This window comes from Diceros bicornis, chromosome 25 (genome assembly GCF_020826845.1).
Source record: "Diceros bicornis minor isolate mBicDic1 chromosome 25, mDicBic1.mat.cur, whole genome shotgun sequence".
NCBI lineage: Eukaryota > Metazoa > Chordata > Mammalia > Perissodactyla > Rhinocerotidae > Diceros > Diceros bicornis.
Genome location: NC_080764.1, coordinates 37,711,352 through 37,733,094, shown reverse-complemented (window position 1 = coordinate 37,733,094; position 21,743 = coordinate 37,711,352). Strand labels below are relative to the sequence as shown.

At 42.1% G+C, this 21,743-nt stretch overlaps 1 protein-coding gene across 2 annotated transcripts in view; it reads left to right on the top strand.

Annotated features, from left to right (window-relative positions):
• The first annotated feature begins 19,975 nt into the window (after positions 1–19,975).
• Positions 19,976–21,743, top strand: part of TMTC2 (transmembrane O-mannosyltransferase targeting cadherins 2) — a 387,738-nt gene continuing 385,970 nt past the window's right edge. For both annotated transcript variants that reach the window (XM_058568709.1, XM_058568710.1), the window contains exon 1: positions 19,976–20,152. In XM_058568709.1, coding sequence (XP_058424692.1) covers positions 20,070–20,152 — 83 coding nt within the window. In that variant the 5' untranslated portion in view covers positions 19,976–20,069. The remainder of the gene's footprint in view (positions 20,153–21,743) is intronic.

Below are 21,743 nucleotides of genomic sequence, written 5' to 3'. Positions count from 1 at the left end.
CATATCTAACCTCTTTTTTGTGCATTTGTATCCATCACCCTCTTATCATGGAAATAGATAATTTTTCCTATTTGTGGTCTTCTCTTTTCCTCTTAAATCAGTCCCTTTAACATTTCTTGTAGCACTGGTTTCTTGGTGACAAACTCCTTTAATTTTTGCTTATCTGGGAAAATTTTGATCTCTCCTTCCATTTTGAATGATAACCTTGCTGGGTAGAGTATTCTTGGCTGTAAGTTTTTTCCTTTTAGCACTTTAAATATATGGTGCCACTCTCTTCTAGCCTGTCAGCTTTCTGCTGAGAAGTCAGATGATAGCCTTATGGGGTTTCCTTTGTATGTAATTTGTCTTTCTCTTGCGGCTTTTAGGATTCTGTCTTTATCTTTAATTCTAGACATTTTGATTATGATGTGTCTTGGTGTGGGCCTCTTTGGGTTTATCTTGTTTGGGGCTCTCTGTGCTTCCTGTACCTGGATGTCTGTTTCCTTCCTTATGTTAGGGAAGTTTTCATCTATTATTTCTTGAAATAGATTCTCTGCCCCTTTGTCTTGCTCTTCTCCTTCCGGGACACCTATAACACGGATGTTAGTGCACTTGATGTTGTCCCAGAGGTCCCTTAGACTGTCCTCACTCTTTTTAATTCTTTTCTCTTTTACCTGTTCAGCTTGGGTAATTTCTTCTAGTCTTTCGTCCAGCTCACAGATCCATTCTTCTGTATCCTCTACTCTGCTTTTGAGTCCCTCTAGTGAATTTTTCATTTCCAGTATTGTATTCTTCATTTCTGATTGGTTCTTTTTTATATCTTCCATTTCTTTGTTGACATTCTCACTGAGTTCATCTATTCTTCTCTCCATGTCAGTAAGTATCCTTAACACTCTTAGTTTGAACTCTCTGTTGGGTAGGTTGTTCATTTCTGTTTCACTTAGTTCCTTTTCTGGGGTTTTGTCCTATTCCCTTACTTTAAATATATTCTTTTGCCTCCTCATTTTGCCTCTTTCCCTGTGCTTGTGTCTACGTATTAGGTAGATCAGCTATGTCTCCTGCTCTTGGATAGGTGACCTTATGTAAGTGATGCCTTAGGAGGCTTCCAGTGTGCTTCCCTCAGTTCTCAATGTTCCAGGGGTGACCCCTATGTGGGCTACGTGTGTCCTTCTGTTGTGGCCTGTTTGCTCTCCCTGTAGGTGCCCAGGTAGGCCGAGTTATGCTCCTGGCCAGCTGTTGTAATGCTCAGCTGCTTGTAGTTGTTGTGGGCCCTTCAGTCTCTTTATCAGGTGTGGGGAGTCCCAGCACAGTTGGCTGCAAGTTCTAATACCACATTTGTGCTGCAGTATTTCTTTTAAGTGAGTAGGCCCCCAGTGTGGAAGGTTGGTAGGCTCAGGGCCTTACAATTGCTATAAGCCTCCAGCCTTTAGGTCTCTTGTCAGCTCTCTGAGGATTGTAGCTGGCTGGGGGTGGCGTCAGGCACGGGAGCACCCAATTGTTTCAGACTTTGGAAGGTGGGGCAAACCCCCTATGTGGGTCTTTGAGAAGCACAAGTCTTCTGCAGCTGACAAGCCCTGCCACCCACAGGTCCACACACACAGTCAACACAGTCCTGCCCCGTGTGCGTACCCCGACCTTCCAAAGCGGACCCAGTCTCTCCAGGGCAGGAGCCCCACACACTCCACCACTGCCTCACACTCTCCACCCGCTCCTTGTGCACGTCCTGCCCCACTTAAGTGGGCTCAGTTGCCAGGCTGCAGAGAATCCAGTCACCAATCTATGCAGGCCCACAAGTTGCCTGAGGGCTTGTTGTTGGGTGGGGCCAGTCTCTAGGGTGGGCTGCCTGCCCTGTCTGAGCTGGATTAAATCAGTGCTCTAGTGGGTGGGGCAGACCTGGGCTAGCAGGTCCCAGGGAGAACTCCAATGGTGTCTGTGTCAGCACGCCCACACCAGGCCACAACAATGGCCGCCGCCAATGTCCCAGTCCCTGGAGAGGTGTCACCTCTCACCGAGATGCACTCAGGGCCTATCAAGTGAGTCTCTTTTCACCAAAGCACTATCCACGTTTCTTTCTAGTGATTTTAGGACACTTTCTGAAACAAGTGAGTTTGCGCATGGGCCCTTTAAGAGCTGGTTTTAATTTCTTTGTGGACCAGCTTTTTTGGGGGTACTCCCCAATGTTTTAGTAGCAGGCAAAACAGATATTATGCCACTCGTCTCGAGTGTGCTGGGTCCACAAAATGCCTACAGTGGGGGCGCTCCCCAGCTCAGGGCCCCGTGCCTCCAGGGAGGCTGCATACCTGTGGGCTGCTGCCGGGTGGTCGTGAAGCTGGCGGCTTGTGAAGGCAGCATTTTTTCTCTCCAGAAGGGAGTTTCTGCCTCTTCCACCTCAATTAGGATTGTCCTTTGTTGCAGGAGTTCCTCTTATCCAGTTTTCAGTTCTGTCTCAGGGGTAATTTTTCCACAGGTAGTTGTAAATTGGCTGTGTCCACGGGAGGAGGTGAGTTCAGAGTCTGCCTACGCCGCCATCTTGACTTTAAAGCGAGTTGATACTTATTTTAAATCGCCTCTTGTAGAGATAAAAGCAGGGAAAGGGTGCATTAACTCAGTCCAGCAAACACTTACTATGCAACCACTGGATGCCAGTACTATTTTGCAAATTTGCCTTTAACCATTACAAGAGGGGCAAATTTCTGGGTGTTTTCAATCTCTTTGAATATTTTCAGGGTATTTGAATTTTTAAAAATATTTACGCTCAGTGTGGAAGTGAAGGAGAAGGTCAAACAATATGCCTGGCTTAACTGTGGGCAGAACATGGGTCTGATTTCTTCTCTGCTTGGATTAAATAGACAGATCATCTTATTATTTAAAGAAAAAAAGTAAAGATTATTTTGTGATCAAAATACCTATTTGGAAGCAAAATTTTTGGTGTTCTTAAAGGCAGGAGCCGTGTATTAGCTAAAATTTAATCATGCTAACAAAAAGCGTTCAGTGTATAGCTGTTGTGGTACTGTTTTTATATACACAATGCAACTGACAAAAGCAATCAGTCTTTAGTGTAATCACCAAGAGGAGTCAGTCTGTCTACTCTAATTGGAATGTCTGGGAAATCTTAAAAGCTCAAAATAAGTATAACCAGGTTGTCTTTTGAAAATTAATAAAGAAGTTGTGGTGGAGTGAAGGAATATATTAAAATAAATGAGAAGCAGTTGGGAATACTTCAAAAGAATATTATTTATTTATTTATTTATTTATTTATTTATTTATTTATTTGGCAAATCTCTAACTTCTACATTGGCAACGTGTAGGAGAATCTCTTTGCTCTCCTGATCACGGCTTCTCACACATCAGATGCAACAGCTGTCTTAACTGGCACATCAGCACAACAATTCCTGACAGGGAAGTGTGTTAGGACAGTGAAGGTCATTGAAGCTGCAGAATTTTGGGAGGCAGCATACGCTTGACCAACTGGGAACGTGGCCAGAATATTATAGCTAACACTTTTCAGAGAAAGGGACACATTGCTACTCAAAGTTATACCATCAACTCGACTGAAGTCCTTCTCTCCCAGGCAGTCCTCCGGCGTCTCCAGATGCTCTTTCGAGTGTCCCCATGATATATGAATGCCATCTTCTGTAAATGTATGTTTTGCAAACAGCACTTTTCATAGTTTATAAAACCAGACTTACAGAGAATACAAAGGGAAAGATAAATAATAGTGTTACTGCACCAGGTCTGTTTTTGCCCACCACCCAGGAAGCCAATCACCGAGACAACGAGATTGCAGAGAGAGAGGGTTTAATCACAAGGTAGCCAAGTGAGGAAAACTGGAGAACAAGTCTCAAATCCGCCTCCCTGAAAATAGGGACTCAGGGGTATTTACGGAGAAGGGGGCAAGGTGGTCTGAAATGATGGAGGTGAGGAGAGATGAGGTAATTGATGATCTGCGCAAGCGTAGTCAGGCTTCATGTCTCTTCGTAGGACACATGTTCACAGAATGGCGGCATTAGCATGCCCTGAGGGTGGGGTTCCAACCTCTTGCCGTCAAAAGGGCCCAGTTGATGGGTTGGTGGTCTCAGCCCGGCCTGAAGTGGACAAGAGGTTCAGTTCCTGAAAAAAATAGCTCAAACACCCATTACCATGGTAACCCAGGTTCCAGGGAGATGTCATCTATAGGAACCTAGTGGGAGTCAGATAGCATATTGCCCAAACAGCACAGTTAACAATGAGTAAGTTTATCATGCAGATTTAAGCCTTCCATTCTGATAAGTTTCTAGGTAGGGCCATACCCCTCCTTCTTCCTGGTACAGGGAAGAAGATACCTTTACAAATGGAGATTTTCTTTACAAATGTAAATATCTCCTATAAAGGGTAGCCAGAACTAAGAATGGGTTTAGCACAACCCACCCAGATACCTGGAGATATCTATGGTAATGGCATGTTCTGGGGGCAGGCCTCCCATCCCAAACTCCATTGGTCAGTTAGTGGGGGTGGGGGTCAAAATGTCATTCAGGCAGAGGCATATTTTGAGTTGGCAAATTCCAATCCCCCATAGTTACTAGCTGCTTAATCATCAATGGCTGTTTGCCAGTTTCAATAGGACAGATAAAACAGTTGGGTTATAGTATGGTGAAAGGATTAAATAAAGTATTTTTATTTTACAAATTAAATGTTAAAACAGATCACTTGAGAGTTGGATGACATACACTCCTCCTCAAATGCGTTTGTGCGTTTATGGAGCAGGTGTTACGCAAAGGACTAGAGCCCGAAAGGAATGAAGCTGTCTTTCAACATTTCTATCTCAAGGGACATTTTACAGAATGAACAGCATCGATGGATACTGAGCCAACAGATGACAAGAGGACTTGCTCCATTCTCTGGAAAATACGATGATAAGAAACAGATTTCAGCTGTTCTTCGAGTTTTTCCTCTACTGGACAACAAAGCTGCCAAGAAATGAGGATACACAGATGATGACACACACACAACCCCTCCACCTGCATCACATCCCGACAAGTCACAGCATTTCTTTGATTCAGATGCAGGAGATCTACCCATAAGAGAAGTCATCTTCTCCTATGAAATATTGTCTCCCGTAGAAGAATCAAGCAAAACCAAGGAGTATTTCTGTGACATTCTTTAGAAAGCAGTTTAAAACACCTCTTAACATCAGTAATCAGAGGCTCACATAAACACTGGTCTAGAAAGCAGGATCTCACTTTCACCTCCAACAACACAGACAAATAACAACAACCAAAGCTGAGAGAAATTAGGGGCAAAGTTTTGTTACTCTATTTTAAATACACATTATTTTTTCAGCTGTTGTGATAAAAAATGGAACTTAGGCCTACCCCTAACATTTGCAGAGCCCAAGGCAAGAGTATAAATGGAGGCCTATTCACATCTACCTTTTAAATCAAGCAAACAGTTCTTTCCTTCTACTGTGACAAATATACTTTCATAACAACAAAATCAGAAAATATGTGTAGCTAGGTTTTTTCATATGACTTCAATTTGGCAACATGCTAAAGGTGAATGAATTTAATTACTATTGCTCATGTTGGGTGTTCAGTTGATGGGCTAGTGGTGTCTTGATAACTCATAAAATAAACAACCATAATACATACATTATAATATGTTTTCTATAAAATTTATTTTCTTGCATTCATCTCAGCAAACTCATTAATTTTTTTGAAATCAAGATTTTCACATAATTTGTTTTCTGATAACAGTAATGATCTAAAGAACTAAATATGTAGTTATATTTAAAGTGTACAAAATTTGAGTATATTTTCATCAAAAATATATATTTATGTAAAAAATATAAACACTTCAATTATTTTGTTGTCAAATTAAATTATATCTCTTCTAAATTATTCATTAAAAGGAAAAATACAAATTACAATTAATAACTAAATACTTTCAATCAAAATTATTTAAATAAATATTATTGAATAATTTTATAAAAATAAGTCAATTTATAATTCTACTGTTCAAGGTCTACGTAGTTGCCAAGGTAAAGAATCAGTATCAGATTTTATTATTAGACTTACAAATACAAATTTAAAAGAAATGAACTGTTTAATATTCCACAACGTTCTTCAGCTGCCATGTGTACCAGTTGAGAATACTACACTAAATTTGTGAGTATCAACAGAATCATAAATGGGAACATAAAAAAAAGCAAAATGCACTGGGACCTAAGCAACACAAGAAGGTTGAAGTGATGAAAAAGTAGTTACTATGGAATGAAAACCACCCCAGCTGTTGGGAAACTTCATGGGGGGACTCTCTTGCAGTCCAACATACAGAGTCCAGAGATGTTTGATGAACTTGGGCTTGAGTCCCGCAGGGATGGCTATCCAAGGAGATTCAATCTGCTAGGTGGGAACATGGCCAGAGGAGTCCATAGTCATCAGGATGTACTAGAAGTCATGAGATGGAACTGTGGTTTCAAGTGATATGTAGCAGAACCTCCCTGAGTAGCAGGAGGGCCCAGTAACAGAGTTCAGCTTCCAATGACAAGCCTGTCAAAACTAGGCAGGATGTCAGGGCTCCAGCCAAGTGGGCTTGGGTGCAGGGAAAAGCTCTGTATCCAGATGGGATTTGAAATGATGAGGTAAAACCGAAGCAGATGTCTGGATATATACATAGATTCAGCCAAAACAACCAGGGTGAGGGGGAAAGCATCAATTCAGCAGGCAAATGGCAGAGGTGAAACAGAAAGCATGAGGACCCCTGGTCCCCGGAACTTGCTGATGGTGCACATGTTTTCTCAGCCATGGTGAGAATTGTTTCTGGTCTTGGTTGAGGCTGAATCTGAATGGAAAAGGCATTCGTGATTATAGTTGAGTGGAGTTCAAGAAGACGTGGGCTGAATAATTTTAAAACAGTGTCATGGAATGGCATTTTTTTTTTTTAGGAAGATTGGCCCTGAGCTAACATCTGTTGCCAATCTTCCTCTTTTTTTTTTTCTTTTTTCTCCCCAAAGCCCCAGTACATAGTTGTATATCCTAGTTGTAGGTCCTTCTAGTTCTTCTATGTGGGATGCTGCCTCAGCATGGCTTGATGAGCGGTGAGTAGGTCCGCACCCAGGATCCGAACCAGCATACCCTGGGCCGCTGAAGCGGAGTGCCCGAACTCAACTGCTATGCCACTGGGACAGTCTCCATGGCATATTTTTTTCAAGTGCATATATGGGAATGTCGGGGAAATTTATTATGGTTTTAACCTATCAGTCCAGTATATTGGTGAATTTTAATTTAACTATGATGACATTTTGACCTGATATTTACAGGTAAATTTTGTATGAAACATTATGCAAATTTTCATTAATTTATTTCAGGTGGCTATATATATAAAATCAATTTTGGAAAATCTTTATTATACATCTTAAGACTTTGAAACTGCTATTCCCTGTGAGTCAATCTCAGGCCATGTGACTCTGCAATTACCTTCACAGGGGTAGTTTTTGTGACAATGTTGAATGGCTGAAATTGTGTATTGCGTTTTAGCATCAAGTGTAAAAACATATCTCTCTTATGAGAGTGAACTGATCCATGGATCACCTCTGTCCAGGAAAATGAAAATTTCTGAACACAAGATCTTCAAAGAAAGATAAGATACACATATTCTTTCAAGTCCTAAAAAGTAATTCTAGATTAATTCTTTATTAATTAATTCTAGATTACTTTTACATTCTCAAGGTGGCTTTCAATGCTGTCAGTAATACTGACAAGGTGTGAGATTTCAAAGAAAAAAGTTTTGGGTTTGGAATTTGAGTTTCAAGGGACTGGCAAGGACGGTGCAGTATTTGCCTGCTCTCACTGGCTTTTATACTTCAAAGACTTTGTTTTTATATGACACAGGAGAAGCAGAATCAAGGAGCCAAATGCCACTGATATTTGGGGGCTCTATACTTTAATAACAAATGGCAATCAGTGAATTGTAGGAAGTGGGAATCATTTTTATTGCTTCTTTTCCTAAAAAGGTCCTATCTTAAATAATATTTTAGCTCCACTGACTGATCTGAGTTAGGAAATAACCTTTCCAAAGAAAACACTTGGGTGGAAGATTTGTTTTGTGGATATTCAGGCAAACACTTTGATTTTAACTACAGCTTCATATTGTATCCTGCTTACATCCATTAGAAAAATAGCCAACGGATCACTCTTCCTTTAAATAACGCCCCTATTTTGCTGAAATGATTCTAACAACAGTCAGCTTATTGAAATAAGTGTTGGTGTTACGGAGATATATTGTAATGTGTGTTTTAAAAATATATTTAGTAGAGTAACTTTAAAAAACACACACAAATGAGGGGGCCGGCCTGGTGGCCTAGTGGTTAAGTTCATGTGCTCTGCTTTGGTGGCCTGGGGTTCGTGGGTTCGGATCCTGGGGCTGGACATACCACTTATCAAGCCATCCTGTGGCAGGCATTTCCCATATAAAGCAGAAGATGGGCATGGATGTTAGCCCAGGACCAATCTTTCTCAGCAAAAAGAGGAGGATTGGCAACAGACATTAGCTCAGGGCTAACCTTCCTCACCAAAATATGTATATATACATATACAAATGAATAATATTTCCTAATTCCAATGATTCTGCCAAGGTGAAATGGCATAAAATGGGGTACTCTGCAAGTATTCATTAATTAACACTTAAAGTTTATTTCCCAGCATTACTTTTTTTTTAATTATGGTAAAAAACACATAACATGAAATCTACCCTCTTAACAATTTTTAAATGTTGTTAAGTATATGCACATTGTTGTACAGAACATATCTAGAACTTTTTCACCTCACATAACTGAAACTCTACACCCATTGAAGCGGAACCTCCCCTCTCCCGTTGTTCCCAGCCCCTGGCAACTACTCCCAGCATTACTTTTAATAAATGATCCTTTATTTAATATTATATAGTGGTAGAATTCTTTAAAATTATCTTTACATATTATTAAGGAACTTTTTTGTTTTGAGTTGCTTTTACTGAATAATTGTTTCCAGAATCTTTGAACACTTTCCAGGGATGGATAGCCAATTTTTACTTTTTTGTTATCTAGTTTCTGTTCTAAAACATAATTTTTAAGAGGTATTTTTAATAAGACGAAGAGATAGGAAATGTAATTTGTACATCTTTATGTATACACTGTATTCTTTAATCTCTGCATCTGGCCTCAAGGTAAAAGGCTAATTTTTCTCTATCTACAAAATAGTTTAAAAAGATATTTCTTGATGTCTATCTGTGCAGAGTGGCATCCACTTGCTTGGTTCTCAATAATAGATTGGGAGATAAAACTTCCAACAGCAGGAGTTAATCCATTCCGTTCCTGAGTCTTAGCTTCTCGGTGTTCTCCTAAGAAATTCACTGCCACCGGTATTTCTATCCTTTATAGTCCAAATTCTTCATATCCTGCCAAGATTCAGTAGCTGTCTGGATTTTCCCTCCATTTTGTTTATGCAAAAACTAAACATGGTTATGTTCGTATGGCCCATGAGTCTATCTCCTTTCATTCCATTATCTCACAAAAATGTCACCAGAGTAAAGAAGAGGACACTTTGAAGTCCTCTCAAAAGCTATTCCTTCATCATTTTACAAAGGGCTTAAAGAAGAAGAGAATATAAAAAAGTCGCTTTGTTCTGAAGATGGTTCTTAACATTGTTAATAAGACCACCACTGTATAAGGTTTAAAATAAAATAAAAGGCTTTTGGAACAAGACAGACACAGTATAGAATTCTGGGTCGTCATTTACCAGCTGTGCCATCACATACAAGTTACTCAATATCTTTGACCCTAAGTTTTGCCATTTGTGAAAAGACAATAATAATATCCATCTGGCCAGACTATTATGAGAATTAAGTCATATAGCATATTGTAAATACCTAGCATAGTGTGGGTACATAGTAGATGCTCAACAAATCTAAACAACTTTCTTTCTATGTCCCTACATCAGAAACCCTCCCTAATTTGACAGCAAGTAAGAGAGATAGGAAGGGAGACATGGAGGAGATTAGGAAAAATATTGTACTCAAACAAGGTATGGGCATACACATGGGCAGCCACAGTGCTTGGCTTTTAGTAGTTTCAGTTGGGCAAAGGAATTGGCCCCTGTACCCAGAGCCAGGTTGGAGGATGGGTCAGCCAGGCAGTTGCCCAATGCTCTGATCCATTGGGGATACGAAATCACAACAGAAATAAATTGGAAATGTAGTGCATATTTGACTCCTTTCGTAACTGGCAAGATGTAAAGACGATTGATCCTTCAAATTACAACTCAAAAATCACTTTGGAGTCAGAATCAACTATCTCTACTGGGTATTTTTGTGGCATGTTTCTGTAGGTCAGTGGCATGGTGCAATAACTGGCCGGGCTACTAATCCTGAGACCGAGGTCTGTAGCTGCTGTCAGCTGAAATGTTAAAATTGACTACAGCACACGATATATACTATATGCTGGGAACCAGTGATTTACAACCAAAGTTTAAACACTGTAAGATGTTTCAAAGATGCTGTCTAGTTCTGAAACATCACAAAGGTAAAACTGACGATAAAACAGGAACCACAGAAAAATGGGAAATGTTTTGCTGGCGTGAATGTACGAGAGACAGAGAGGGAGAGAGGAGAAATTTTAAATATTAGAGAGCAACTTACAACTATATGCATTAAAATCACTATCTCTTGTGAATGCTAGCGAGCAGTGCTGTCCATATGACAGTAGAGATGTGAGTGATAGTTCCAGCTAAGTTAAAGTGCTGTGTTACTTTCAATGAATATAATAAATTTCTCATTTTGAACATAAAGAAAAATACGTAAAGAGGGGCCAGCCCTGTGGTGTAGTGGTTAAGTGCCTGCACTCCGCTGCTGGCAGCCCAGGTTCGGATCCCGGGCATGCACCTACACATTGCTTGTCAGGCTATGCTGTGGCGGCGTCCCGCATAGAGTGGAGGAAGATCAGCACAGATGTTAGCTCAGGGCTATCTTCCTCACGGAAAAAAAAAAAAAAAGAAAAAAGAAAAATACATAAAGAGAAATAGAAATATTTTAAGGATATTGGTTAGAAGAGGTGACACCTGCATATCTTAATTCTACCCTGCTCATTTTACTAACTGCTGTCTTAGACCATAAATGTTCACTCTACTTCTCATACAGAGAAACTCACTCAGAGAACAGGCACAGTCACGTTTTTTACACCTAAATGACCAGACATACATAATCACATACTTACATATAAATACACTTAATAAATAAATAAATCAAGAAGAGGTGGAAGAAAACAAGTGCTAAGTGATGGGGGATTACAATAGCAAATGGAAATACAATAAAAAGTATTGTAACTAAATAGAGGTAGGGAACAACTTTGAAGAAGAAGAATAAAATTGTAAGAATTACACTACCCAACCTCAAGACTTATAAAATTTCAGTAATCAAGACAGCTTGATATTGGCATAAAAATAGACAAAAGGATCAGTAGACAGAATATATATCCAGAAATAGACCTACATATATATGTCCACTGACAAAGGAGCAAAGGCAATTCAGTGGAGAAAATAGACTTTTCAACAAATTGTGCTGAACAATTGGTTATCCAAAGACAAAAAAAAAAATGAAATTTGAGCCATACCTCATCCTGTATATAAAAACTAAGTCAAAATGGATCATAGATCTACCTCTAAAACCCAAAACTCTATTACTTCTAGAGGAAAACAGGAGAAACTCATTGTGACCTTGGATTAGGCAAACATTTCTTAGATACAACACCAAAAGCATATCTAAAAAAATTAATAAATAATAAATTGGACTTACTCAAAATTAAGAACTGCTCTTTGAAAGACACTGTTAAGAGCATGAAAAGACAAGCCATAAGCTGAGAGAAAATGTTTGCAAATAGTACATATCTAACAAAGGACTTGTATGTCGAATAAAGAACTCTCAAAATTCAATAAGAAGAAAACAAACAGTGCAATTTTTGAAATAAGTAAAAAAAAAAGTCAGAGATATTTGAAGTACAAGAAGGACTCCATGCATCAGTTGCTGATTTGCAAATGGAGGGGGCCTGGTGAGAAGGAAGGAGGGCAGCCTCTAAAAGTTGAGAGGCAAAGATATGGGGACCTCAGTCCTACAACTGCAAAGAACTGAATTCTGGCAACACTTGAACGAGTTTGGAAGTGGATTCTTCTCTAGAGCCAGATGAGAGCCCAGCTGTCTAAACCCTTGATTTCCGTCAAGTGAGACCTTGAGCTAAGAATCCAGTTAAGCCATGCTGAATTCTGACTACGGAACTATGAGCTAATAAATTTGTGTTGCTTTAAGCAGCTAACAACAACAATAACAAAAGAAGAGGGGCAAAGGATGTGAACAGATGTGTCACCAAAGATGTATGGGTTGAAAATAAGCATATGAAAAGATGCTCAACATTATTAGTATTAGGGAAATGCAAATTAAATCTATAATGAGATACTACTACACACCTACTTGGATGTCTAAAATTAAAAAGATTGATCCTATCAAGTGTTGGCAAGGATGTGGAGTAAATGAAACTCTCGTAAGCTGCTTGCAGGAATGTAAAATGGTATAACCACTTTGGAAAACAGTTTGGCAGTTTCTTAAAATATTGAACACTACCAGCTGAATAACAGATATCTCACTTGTAGGTATTTACCCAAGAGATATGAAAGCATATGTCCATACCAAGACTTCTCATGAATATTTATAGCGGCTTTGTTTGCAGTAGCCAAAAACTGGAAACAATTCACATGTTGTCAGCAGATACATGGATAAACAAATTGTGGTTTAACCATACAAATAGAATACTTCTCAGAGATAAAAAGAAATGAACTATTACTACACACAAAAACATGGAAGAATCTCAAAATATTTATGCTGCAAAAGAAGTCAACCCTTCCCCAAAAAGTACATAGTGTTATTTCCATTTATAGAAAATTCTAGAAAATGCAAATTCCTCTGTAGTGACAGAAAGCAGATCACTGGTTGCTTGCGTCACATGTTTGCAATATAAATCACAGGAGACACTTGGCCAAAATTATCATACACAATGGATCATGACCTTCCAGCCTAGCACTGGCATGTCATTAACTCCAGGGAAGAGGTAGGGAGGAACCAGAGGTTCCTGACCCAGGTTCCCATTGGTGCTCAGCTTGAAATTGATGAATTCAATGTCTCTATCATTTGTCCACTTCAGTCCAAGGACTGACTTTCTAGAACTGACTGCCAAGAAAATAAATGTCTTGGCTTCAAATCTACCATTGCAGACAACCCATTTTCTCATTAGTTTGTATATCTCAGGACAAATCTTCACACGTGTGAAGGTGACTTTGTTGTTTTGTACATTAAGATTTAAATGCTTTTGTAGGAGCAAAATATGCAAAAATGAAATAGATTGAAAAGGACAAAAATAAGATGAAAGAAATAAAGAGCATTTGGAAAGAAAAATACAGAGTGGTGGAAGTCTGTATGTAAGGCCATAAATATGCTATTCCTGTGTAATTATTAAATTAAGTAATAATACTACAAATTTTAAGGTATTTATTTATTCAAATGGACAACAATTAAATCTATTGCAAAAGTTTTAAATACATTGATTTTCTGTCATTTATTATTGGATGAATAGGCCAAAATGCAAATAGACTATCTAATCATTTAATAGGAATAATAAATGGATTAAATATGCTTTATGAGGTACAAATTTGTAGTGGGGTTTTTAACGTAATAATAAGACACTTTTATGAATGCTTTATTTGGTTTTCCAAATTGTAATTTACATTAATACTTTCATTATTTTGTTGGAGTTCAGGTTATGTTACTTATCCCAACTATTTTTCTAACAGATGGTGTGGATTATATTAGGAAAAAGCCTATGCATGATTTGAATACATTTATTGTTAAAAATAAATGATGTGCGTGTGTGTATTTTAGGGGGAGGGTTTTTATTACAAATTAGAGCGCAGTCTTTGCAGGTTTCTACACCAGATTTGGGAAAAATCAGGTGAAAGTGGTAGACAGATGAAGACTTCTACAGTATTTTATCTCGAATCATCTGAGGGAGGGTAGGGGAGGTAGGATGTGAATTTAATTAAAGCATCTTGGCGGTAGCCAGGAATTCCCTCTCCTGAAGCAGATCCTAATGGGGATGTGTCCTTTTGAATGGGAGAAGGTGCAACAAGACTTACTGAGTAGTGGTTAAAGCATAGAATTTTGGAGCTCAAAGATGTAAGTTCAAATGTCAGCTCCACCACTTAGAGGCTCTAAGACTATGAACAATTTAATAAACTTCTCGGAGCCTCTGTTTCCTTATCTGTCAAATAGGGATAGTAATGGTATGGATCACCCAGAGCTACTGTGAGGATTAAATGGGATCGTGAACATAAGGTGCTCAGTCAAATGCCCAATACCTAGAAAGTGTTCAATAGCTGGTAGCTATTTTATAAATAAAAGCAGGTCACGCGTGGTGAGGAGCAGGTCAGAGCAAGAGGTTGAGGACTAAAGCTTTGATGGGTGGGAGGAGGAGGCAACTGGCTCTTATATGAACTCTCTTGTAAGGCCCAGGGGCTGGGGGTCGGCTAGGAGGCCCTGGCAGCTTAACCTGTGTTGTCCAATATAGTAGCCACTAGCCAATGTTGCTATTTAAATTTAAATGAATTAAAATTAAACAAAATTTAAAATTTAGCTCCTCAGTCACACTAGCCACATTTTAAGTGCTCAGTAGCCACATGTAGCTGAAGTCTACTGCATTGGAGAGCACAGATATAAAACCACCTTTGCAGAAAGTTCTACTGAACAATGCTGCCTTAAAGGGACCGTATTGGGCCGAATAGCAAGGCAACATTCATGAATAACTGGTTAATTTAACTAACGTCCACATCAAAACTGATCTTCTCTCTACTTTTTCACTTATCTTTTATTTCACAGAATCTGAGGCTTATCAAAACTCTGTTACCCAAGATTCTGTGCAATTTGTCAAGCTGTTAGAATATTTTTGATCACTGTTTATACCAGTGCATGTGAATGCATTCAGAGAGATTCTATGAAGGAGGCCGTTCTTGCTTTTCTTGATTGAGTTTCTGAATTCTATCATTAGCCTCAACATCTCTGCAATTATCCATATCTGGTTATTAACACGTTATTTCTCCACTCCTCCTCCTCCTCCCCTCCTCCTCACCCCCACATCATTGGAAGCTGGGAGACAGTGAGATTCTTAAAGTGATCATTATTTTAGTAGCAGCTGGTTCTTAACAGCCCGGAATTTGTGACAGAGGTGACAGGATCTGTTTCCGCGGCCGCATTGTCCTAATTATATTCCTAATGGATCACAAGTTGGGGGATAAAGCGATGTTACATATTGTAGTCTCTGCAGGGCAGCATTTGCTGGTTTGCTGGGAGACATCGAAATGTAACATGTGTAGCCAACACATTTACTGTCATTAGTTAACCAAGCAGCCTGTATGCCTCTTTCAGCTCCCTGACCCACATTTCATCCATGCTCTGCTGTTTTTCTCCTGCAGGGTTATTTCCTGAGTCAAGTCCAGAGCTTATGAGTCCCCCAGCAGAGAGCTCTCTTCTGACTTCCCTAAACAGGCAGTTTCACCTGCGGGCTAGTGTTTTTCTGCTTCCTAGTCAATCTGTTAAGATGTTAGCAGTAGAGTCTTGGATACCTTTTCACAAAACATATGGGAGATTGTAATTACTTTGGCCTGGTACAATTTTAGAATTGAGAGAGCACGGAAGAGGTGCAAATCTTCTGTTCATAAATAACCAAATCTGTGGGTATTTGAAAAGGCATTTTGTGCAGCAGGAGAATTTATGTGTCACATTTCACCCTTGGCACACTTTCCAAATGAATTGTTCAAAGAGAAGTTATATTAGGACAAATAGAAATGACGACCAAGACCAGATGTGGATTTTTAGTTAATATTTATGCAACACCCAAAGGGAAGATGGTATTGCACAATAAACTAAAAATGTCTTAGGCAAATAAGGAAATCTTTACCCTGAGGAGCTGGCACTGCAAAGGTATGAATTATACAACAAAGGACGGGCAATGCAGAACAAATGCAGGGTAGGTTGGGGCGACCATAAAAAAGAATTGATTGAGGAAGTGGTGAGGTAGCAGATGTGCATAACCTACTTCAGGGAAAGAAGGGCTTAGCACTTTTCTTGGCCAGTCTTCCGTCTAAGGTAGAAAAGTCAAGCCAACCAGTCTAATTTCCTTCATCTGTGGAGAGCAACAGTAGCTTTAAATAGAATATATTTATATTCAGAACCGAGGCAGCAATCTGACAGTGGGTAAGTACACCTTAATAAACTAAAAAGCAATGTCCCCAGATTTGAAATGATCTCCAAGGACAGTGATGACATCTTTAATCTGATTTCCCCCCCAAAGATGTTCAAGAAAGGTAGCGGCTACGGGCATTGGCTGCTTCTCGCCCTTGGAGAGAAGACTGAAAGCGACAGAGGCTTAATGCACTGGAAGAACATTGAGACCCACGTTAAATTATAATAGGAAAATTTGTTAAAAGCAACTGGATTTCTCAAACACAGCTGGATTTTCAGCCTTCCATTCATCAGGAATGGCAAGATGTGCCACTTTGCAGCATTTCTCACAGTTTCTCCAGCTTCCAATTCAGAGGAGTTGGGGGTGGGGAGAGGGAAAAGGAGGAGGTGGAGGAGGAGTGTAGAAAATATTTATTTAAAACTAGTGGGGCCTTGAAAATGGAGACAGCTCTGGAAAATGCTTCCAAGCTTTTAGCACGCTGAACCCAAACCTCTCTAATACTTCCATGCCTCTGAGTCCTCTTAATTATTGAAGAGAGTTGTCTGTGTGACTTTCCACCACAGGTTTTTCTGCAGACTTGATGCATTCCTAAGAATTTTTGACCTACTTCCTCTTGCTCTCCTTCGTTAATTCTTCACCATCTTTAACATTGACAACACATCAGTTTACCCTCTTCTCTTATGATGGAAATTTGTGGATTTTCAGTTGTTATACAGTTTCTGCTGAGCATATTTATTTGTTCACTTGTTCATTGTCACCTTTTTTTTTTTGTTTCTTCTACCTGTCCAGACGTTATGGGCTCTGGGTACCACATGGAAAAGAAGACTGATAAGGTCCCTGCCCTCTTGAAGCTGACATTGTAGCGGAGATTCCAGATACTCATGCAGACCGTGAAGAAAAGATCGCAAGGTGATGGGAGAGGCTGCTTTCTAAAGTGTGGGCTGGGAAAGCCTTTCTGAGGTCACGGCATTTTAACTAAGACGTGAATGCTGAGCAGGAGCTCCAGAAGGTCTGGGGAGAAAGCATTCCATGTGGGGGGACGAGAAAGTGGTAAGTTCCAGAGGAGAAGGATGTCTGTGTAGCTGGACCACTGCAGCACAATGTGATGGGAGAGCAGTGATCCTGACCCAATGAGGGCCTGGCTGGCCGTGGTAAGAAGAAGAGCTTTCTTCAATGTGCAACAGAAACTCATAGAACATTTTAAAGTAGGGAGATTATAGGTTTTCAAAAGAATCTTCTGTCTAATGCCTGAAGTTAAGACGGGGGGGGGGGGGGGGAGAAGAATTGCAGGAGCAGAAGCAAGGAGACCACTTAGAAGGCTCCTGCAACAGTCCATGCAGGAAATGAGGGCACCTGGGACTAGGACTGAACAGTGTGGATGTGATGGGATATGTTTTTGAAGTAAACATCTAGGTTTTACATAACAACTAAAAGGAAAGGAGGAAGTTGGAAAGCATAATAATAATAATAATAGCTAATACTTCCCATAGGTAACAGTACCCATAGGTAGGTATTATTATCATCATTTATAGGTGAGAAAACTGAGGCACAAAGAGGTTCAGTGACTGGCCAAAGGTCGCCCAGATAATAACAGCAGAGTGGGGACTCACTCTCTGCAGGGCACTCTTCCTCCAGTGTACTGGGATCTAATACCAGCCTGTAAGTGCAGTGGAGAAACACAGATACAGAGGACCTGGATGGGACGACTGATAGGATTTTTAAAACTTTTTGACCGTGAGCAGAGGTTATGGAGTAAAAAAAAAAAAAAAAAAATCTAAAAGATCAGTCTCTGCCTTTAAAGATACAATTCCCTTTTATGTATGTTTACGTAGGTTTTTTCCAGGGCACAAAACTGGGCCCATCGTGCATGGCATAATAGGTCTAATAAATATTCATCATTTCATCTGTGTCTACACAGATTTCCTTGTGAAATCAGGAAAAGATGGAGCTTTGTTTTGCAGACGCCCAAACCACGGTATTTGCTTTTCAGGCCTCTGCCAGACATCCAGGGGGCTCAATTTCTTTCCGCAGGTTTTGAGAGCTGGCTGGTTAGGTTCTGCCCCTGGAGTGGGGGTGGGGGGAAGTCAGCCCTCTACAGGTCTGTTTTCCATGCATTGTGGTGGCCATGCAGCAGGGGGCGCTGCAGCAGTGTTCATCGTGGTCCAAGGGAGCCACTCGTCCAGCCAGAAAAGGGCCGAGCCAGGAGGAGGTGTGGCAGGCAGCCCACGGTCCTCTTTGGTCTTGCAACTTTAGTATCCAGAGCTCGTTCTACACAGACCATTCTTCTACACTATATTTCATCATGTTGGATGCCTTCCATGCAGCCCTGCATCCGGGCGGAAAGGAAAGGGCATTAGCTTCCCGCCTTCCTAGGTTTAAGGACAGCGCTGTACTGGGCTGCAGAGGCGTCTCTTCTCCATGTTCTTAGGGTCAGCCTGCCAGTCTCCCTGAAAACACGAAAGGCCCCCGCAGCTGCAGGGTGTGTATGTGTGTGTGCGTGTCTGTCTCCTCTTGTTCCCTCTCCACACGTCTTTCCATTGACAGTCGGGACAACGGTAGGCTCGGAGCTGAAATCTGTCCCTCCTAAAATGCCTCTCAGCTCTCCAGTAGCTCCCCCTACCCGCATTTTGGCTTACGCACTCTGAGCAAGTGTGAGATGTCGCGTGTATGTTTGTGGCAACCGAGGCTGCAGCACTCGCCAAACCTGTTCTTCGTCTCCCGGTCCCCAGAATTCTCCAGCTGACCGGACTTGCGTCTGGCACACACAGCGCTGGGGTGAGACGGAACCGGTGCCAGGCGCTGCCAGGCAGCAGCCGGGCCATCGACCTGTCCTCCTCGGTTTCGTTTCTCCTCTAGCTCCCTCTCCCAGGGCGCACTCCAGCTACCCCTTTGGGCTTTCTTCCAGAGGTCGCCCTTGGGACCCAGGGGCTTTCCAGAGTGAAATGGAAGGTGAAAGAAACAAGGGGAAGGCGGGAGGTGGGTAGGAGGAGCCTCCGGCCCGCGAGGGGTGGGAGGAGCCTCGGGGGGGGCAGTGTGGGAGGAGCCTTGGAGGAGGATCTGGGTGGAGAAAGCGGCTAGGCAAACCCGGGATGGAGGATTGGCCACGCAGGCGCGGGGGGCAGCGCCGAGAACCCCACGCGGGAGCTTCTGGAGTCTCTGGCCACCGCTTCTCGCTTCACTGGAGAAGGGGCTGGGGCCAGCAGGGAGCTAATAAAGAGTGAATGAGCTGCAGCCGCTGTGGCGGCCGGAGTCAGCCGGAGCGGCACCGGGGCCGTGCGCCCGGGAGGCGGCGAGGGGAGGCGGTTCGCCTTGTCCCTCCCATCCGTCCCTCTTTCTCTCTCTTCCTCCAGCTGGTCCCAGAGCCCGGCTCGGTCCGGTCCCTCTGTCTCCATCCCGCACTCTTCCACCTCCTCCGAGTCCCACTCCTCACCTAGGGCGCCCCGAACTGCCATGGGTTAGGGTGGGGGCCAGGAGCCGCGCGAAGGACCAGCCCTGTGCATCCGCCGGGGGGCGCGGAGCCCGAACGTCGCTTGCCGCTCGCGGGCGCCGGGCATGGGGAGCGCGGTGTGAGCCCGCACCCGGGGAGGACGCAGGAGCTGCGGAGACGGGCGCGAGGAGGTGGAGAGCGGTGGATTGGAAGGACCCGAGGGAGGAAGGGAGGGAGAGGCGGGAGGGTGGGGAAGCGAGGGAAAAGTGAAGCTGGGAGGAGAAGGCGGCGGAAGGTGGGGATTGATGCTTCTGTTTTTTGTTGCCGCTGCTGCCCTCGCGCTGGGAGCCGAGCCGGAGGGAAGGCGGTGGAGAGATGATTGCAGAGTTGGTGAGCAGCGCTCTGGGGCTCGCCTTGTATCTCAACACCCTGAGTGCGGATTTCTGCTATGATGACAGGTAAGGGGGTGAGAGGAAGGGGTGACGGGCTGCGAGGGGACTCCACGGTAGCTCTGAAGCTTCCCGCTTTAAGGCTCGAAGTGCGTCTTGGAGGAACTGGTCCAGCCCCTGAAGATTTAGGAGACGCGTAAACATGAACACCTAAAGCAAACAGCGGGGACGCGAGCGCGCTGGGCGGGCTGAGGGAGTTTGGGTTCCTAGTTTGCAGCAGGTTCTCTCCCTTGCTACTCCGCTGTTGGCAGAAGATTAAGTTTCTTACCGGAAATCGCAGCAATTTGGGAAACTGTTTAATGAACGTAATTTTTTAAAAAAAGTCTTACGTATTCCTTGGTGCAACAAAAGCACATTGAGCGATTTTACGTCTGGGCTGGAAGGAAGCTGCTCCCCGCCCCCTAATAGATCTTCCCTGTAATGTTTCCTTTTATTGATGGGACACTTTTATTTCCCGACATTAAAACACACGTTTGACAGTTGCCAAAATAGTAGAAAGAGAGATCGTACTCGGTTTCAACTTTGCCTTTTGACGCTTACTGTACTGTACTGTACTTTGAGCCAAGACAATGCTGCTGATGGTCTCTCCCGCGCCCCTCCGCCTCCCTCACCAATCGATGGAGTAGCACTTTATAAAAGCCTGGCTTTCATTTCTTTTGGGTAGTTTTACATTAGACGTTAGCGATCTTTTGTGCTAATTGGGGAAGAAGACGCCCCTAGAGACTGAAGTTGTCTTCTGCATTTGGGCTAGTTTGGGTGGCTAATGAGACCTGAACTGTGTTGTCAAAGAAACTGCATCGATTTCTGGAAAATGTCACAGTTGTGCTCTTGTCTCTACCTATTTTTTAAACGTTGTTAGTGTTTAGAAACTGATGAAAAGCTCCAATAGCCATTAGGGAAAATTCCAATTTGTGCCTTTGCGGTGTCTTAATCTGATTACAATTAAAACAGATGCATAATTAAAATATATTAGGGAGAACAGCACGCCTGCCTAAACTTATTAACCGGCCTGGGGTGTTTCATGCTCTATTGAAATTAAACCATCCAAAAAGTGAGCACAGATTTACTTTGACAGCTTTTCAGCAGCCTCTCTGGGCTACGGCAAGTGAATGGATCCCTAGGGTCAGGGCGAGGCACTGAGTGAACTTAAGCAAAGGGGTAGATAGTGAGGGGAGGTGAAGGCAGAATCTTCTCCTGGTGGTAATTAGCCGTGTTCTGTGTTCTCTGGTGTGCCCACTCTCTGGCTAAAAGCATGTTGGTGGATGTATGCCTCAAATTGGAGACTGTTGGTTCACACCCACATGTCTGTTATGAAGTCCCCTGATAATAGGTGCAGGAACATCCAACAAACCTTTCTTAATACATTTTATGTAGTGTCTATCGGAGACTAGTTGATAGGAAACCACTGTTAGACATAAACTTTTTCTCAGCTTTTAAGCATTGTACAGATTTTGGCAGTTACGCTACATGCTTTGAGAAGTAAATGGTCTGTGTGTAAGAGTCAGGTGAGCTGCTTCTGTTCCCTCCAGTTCTGTGTCACTGTGCATCTGCTCCTTCTAGGGTAGTGGCAAAAAAGCTTGTGCTTGCAAAGATGGGTGAC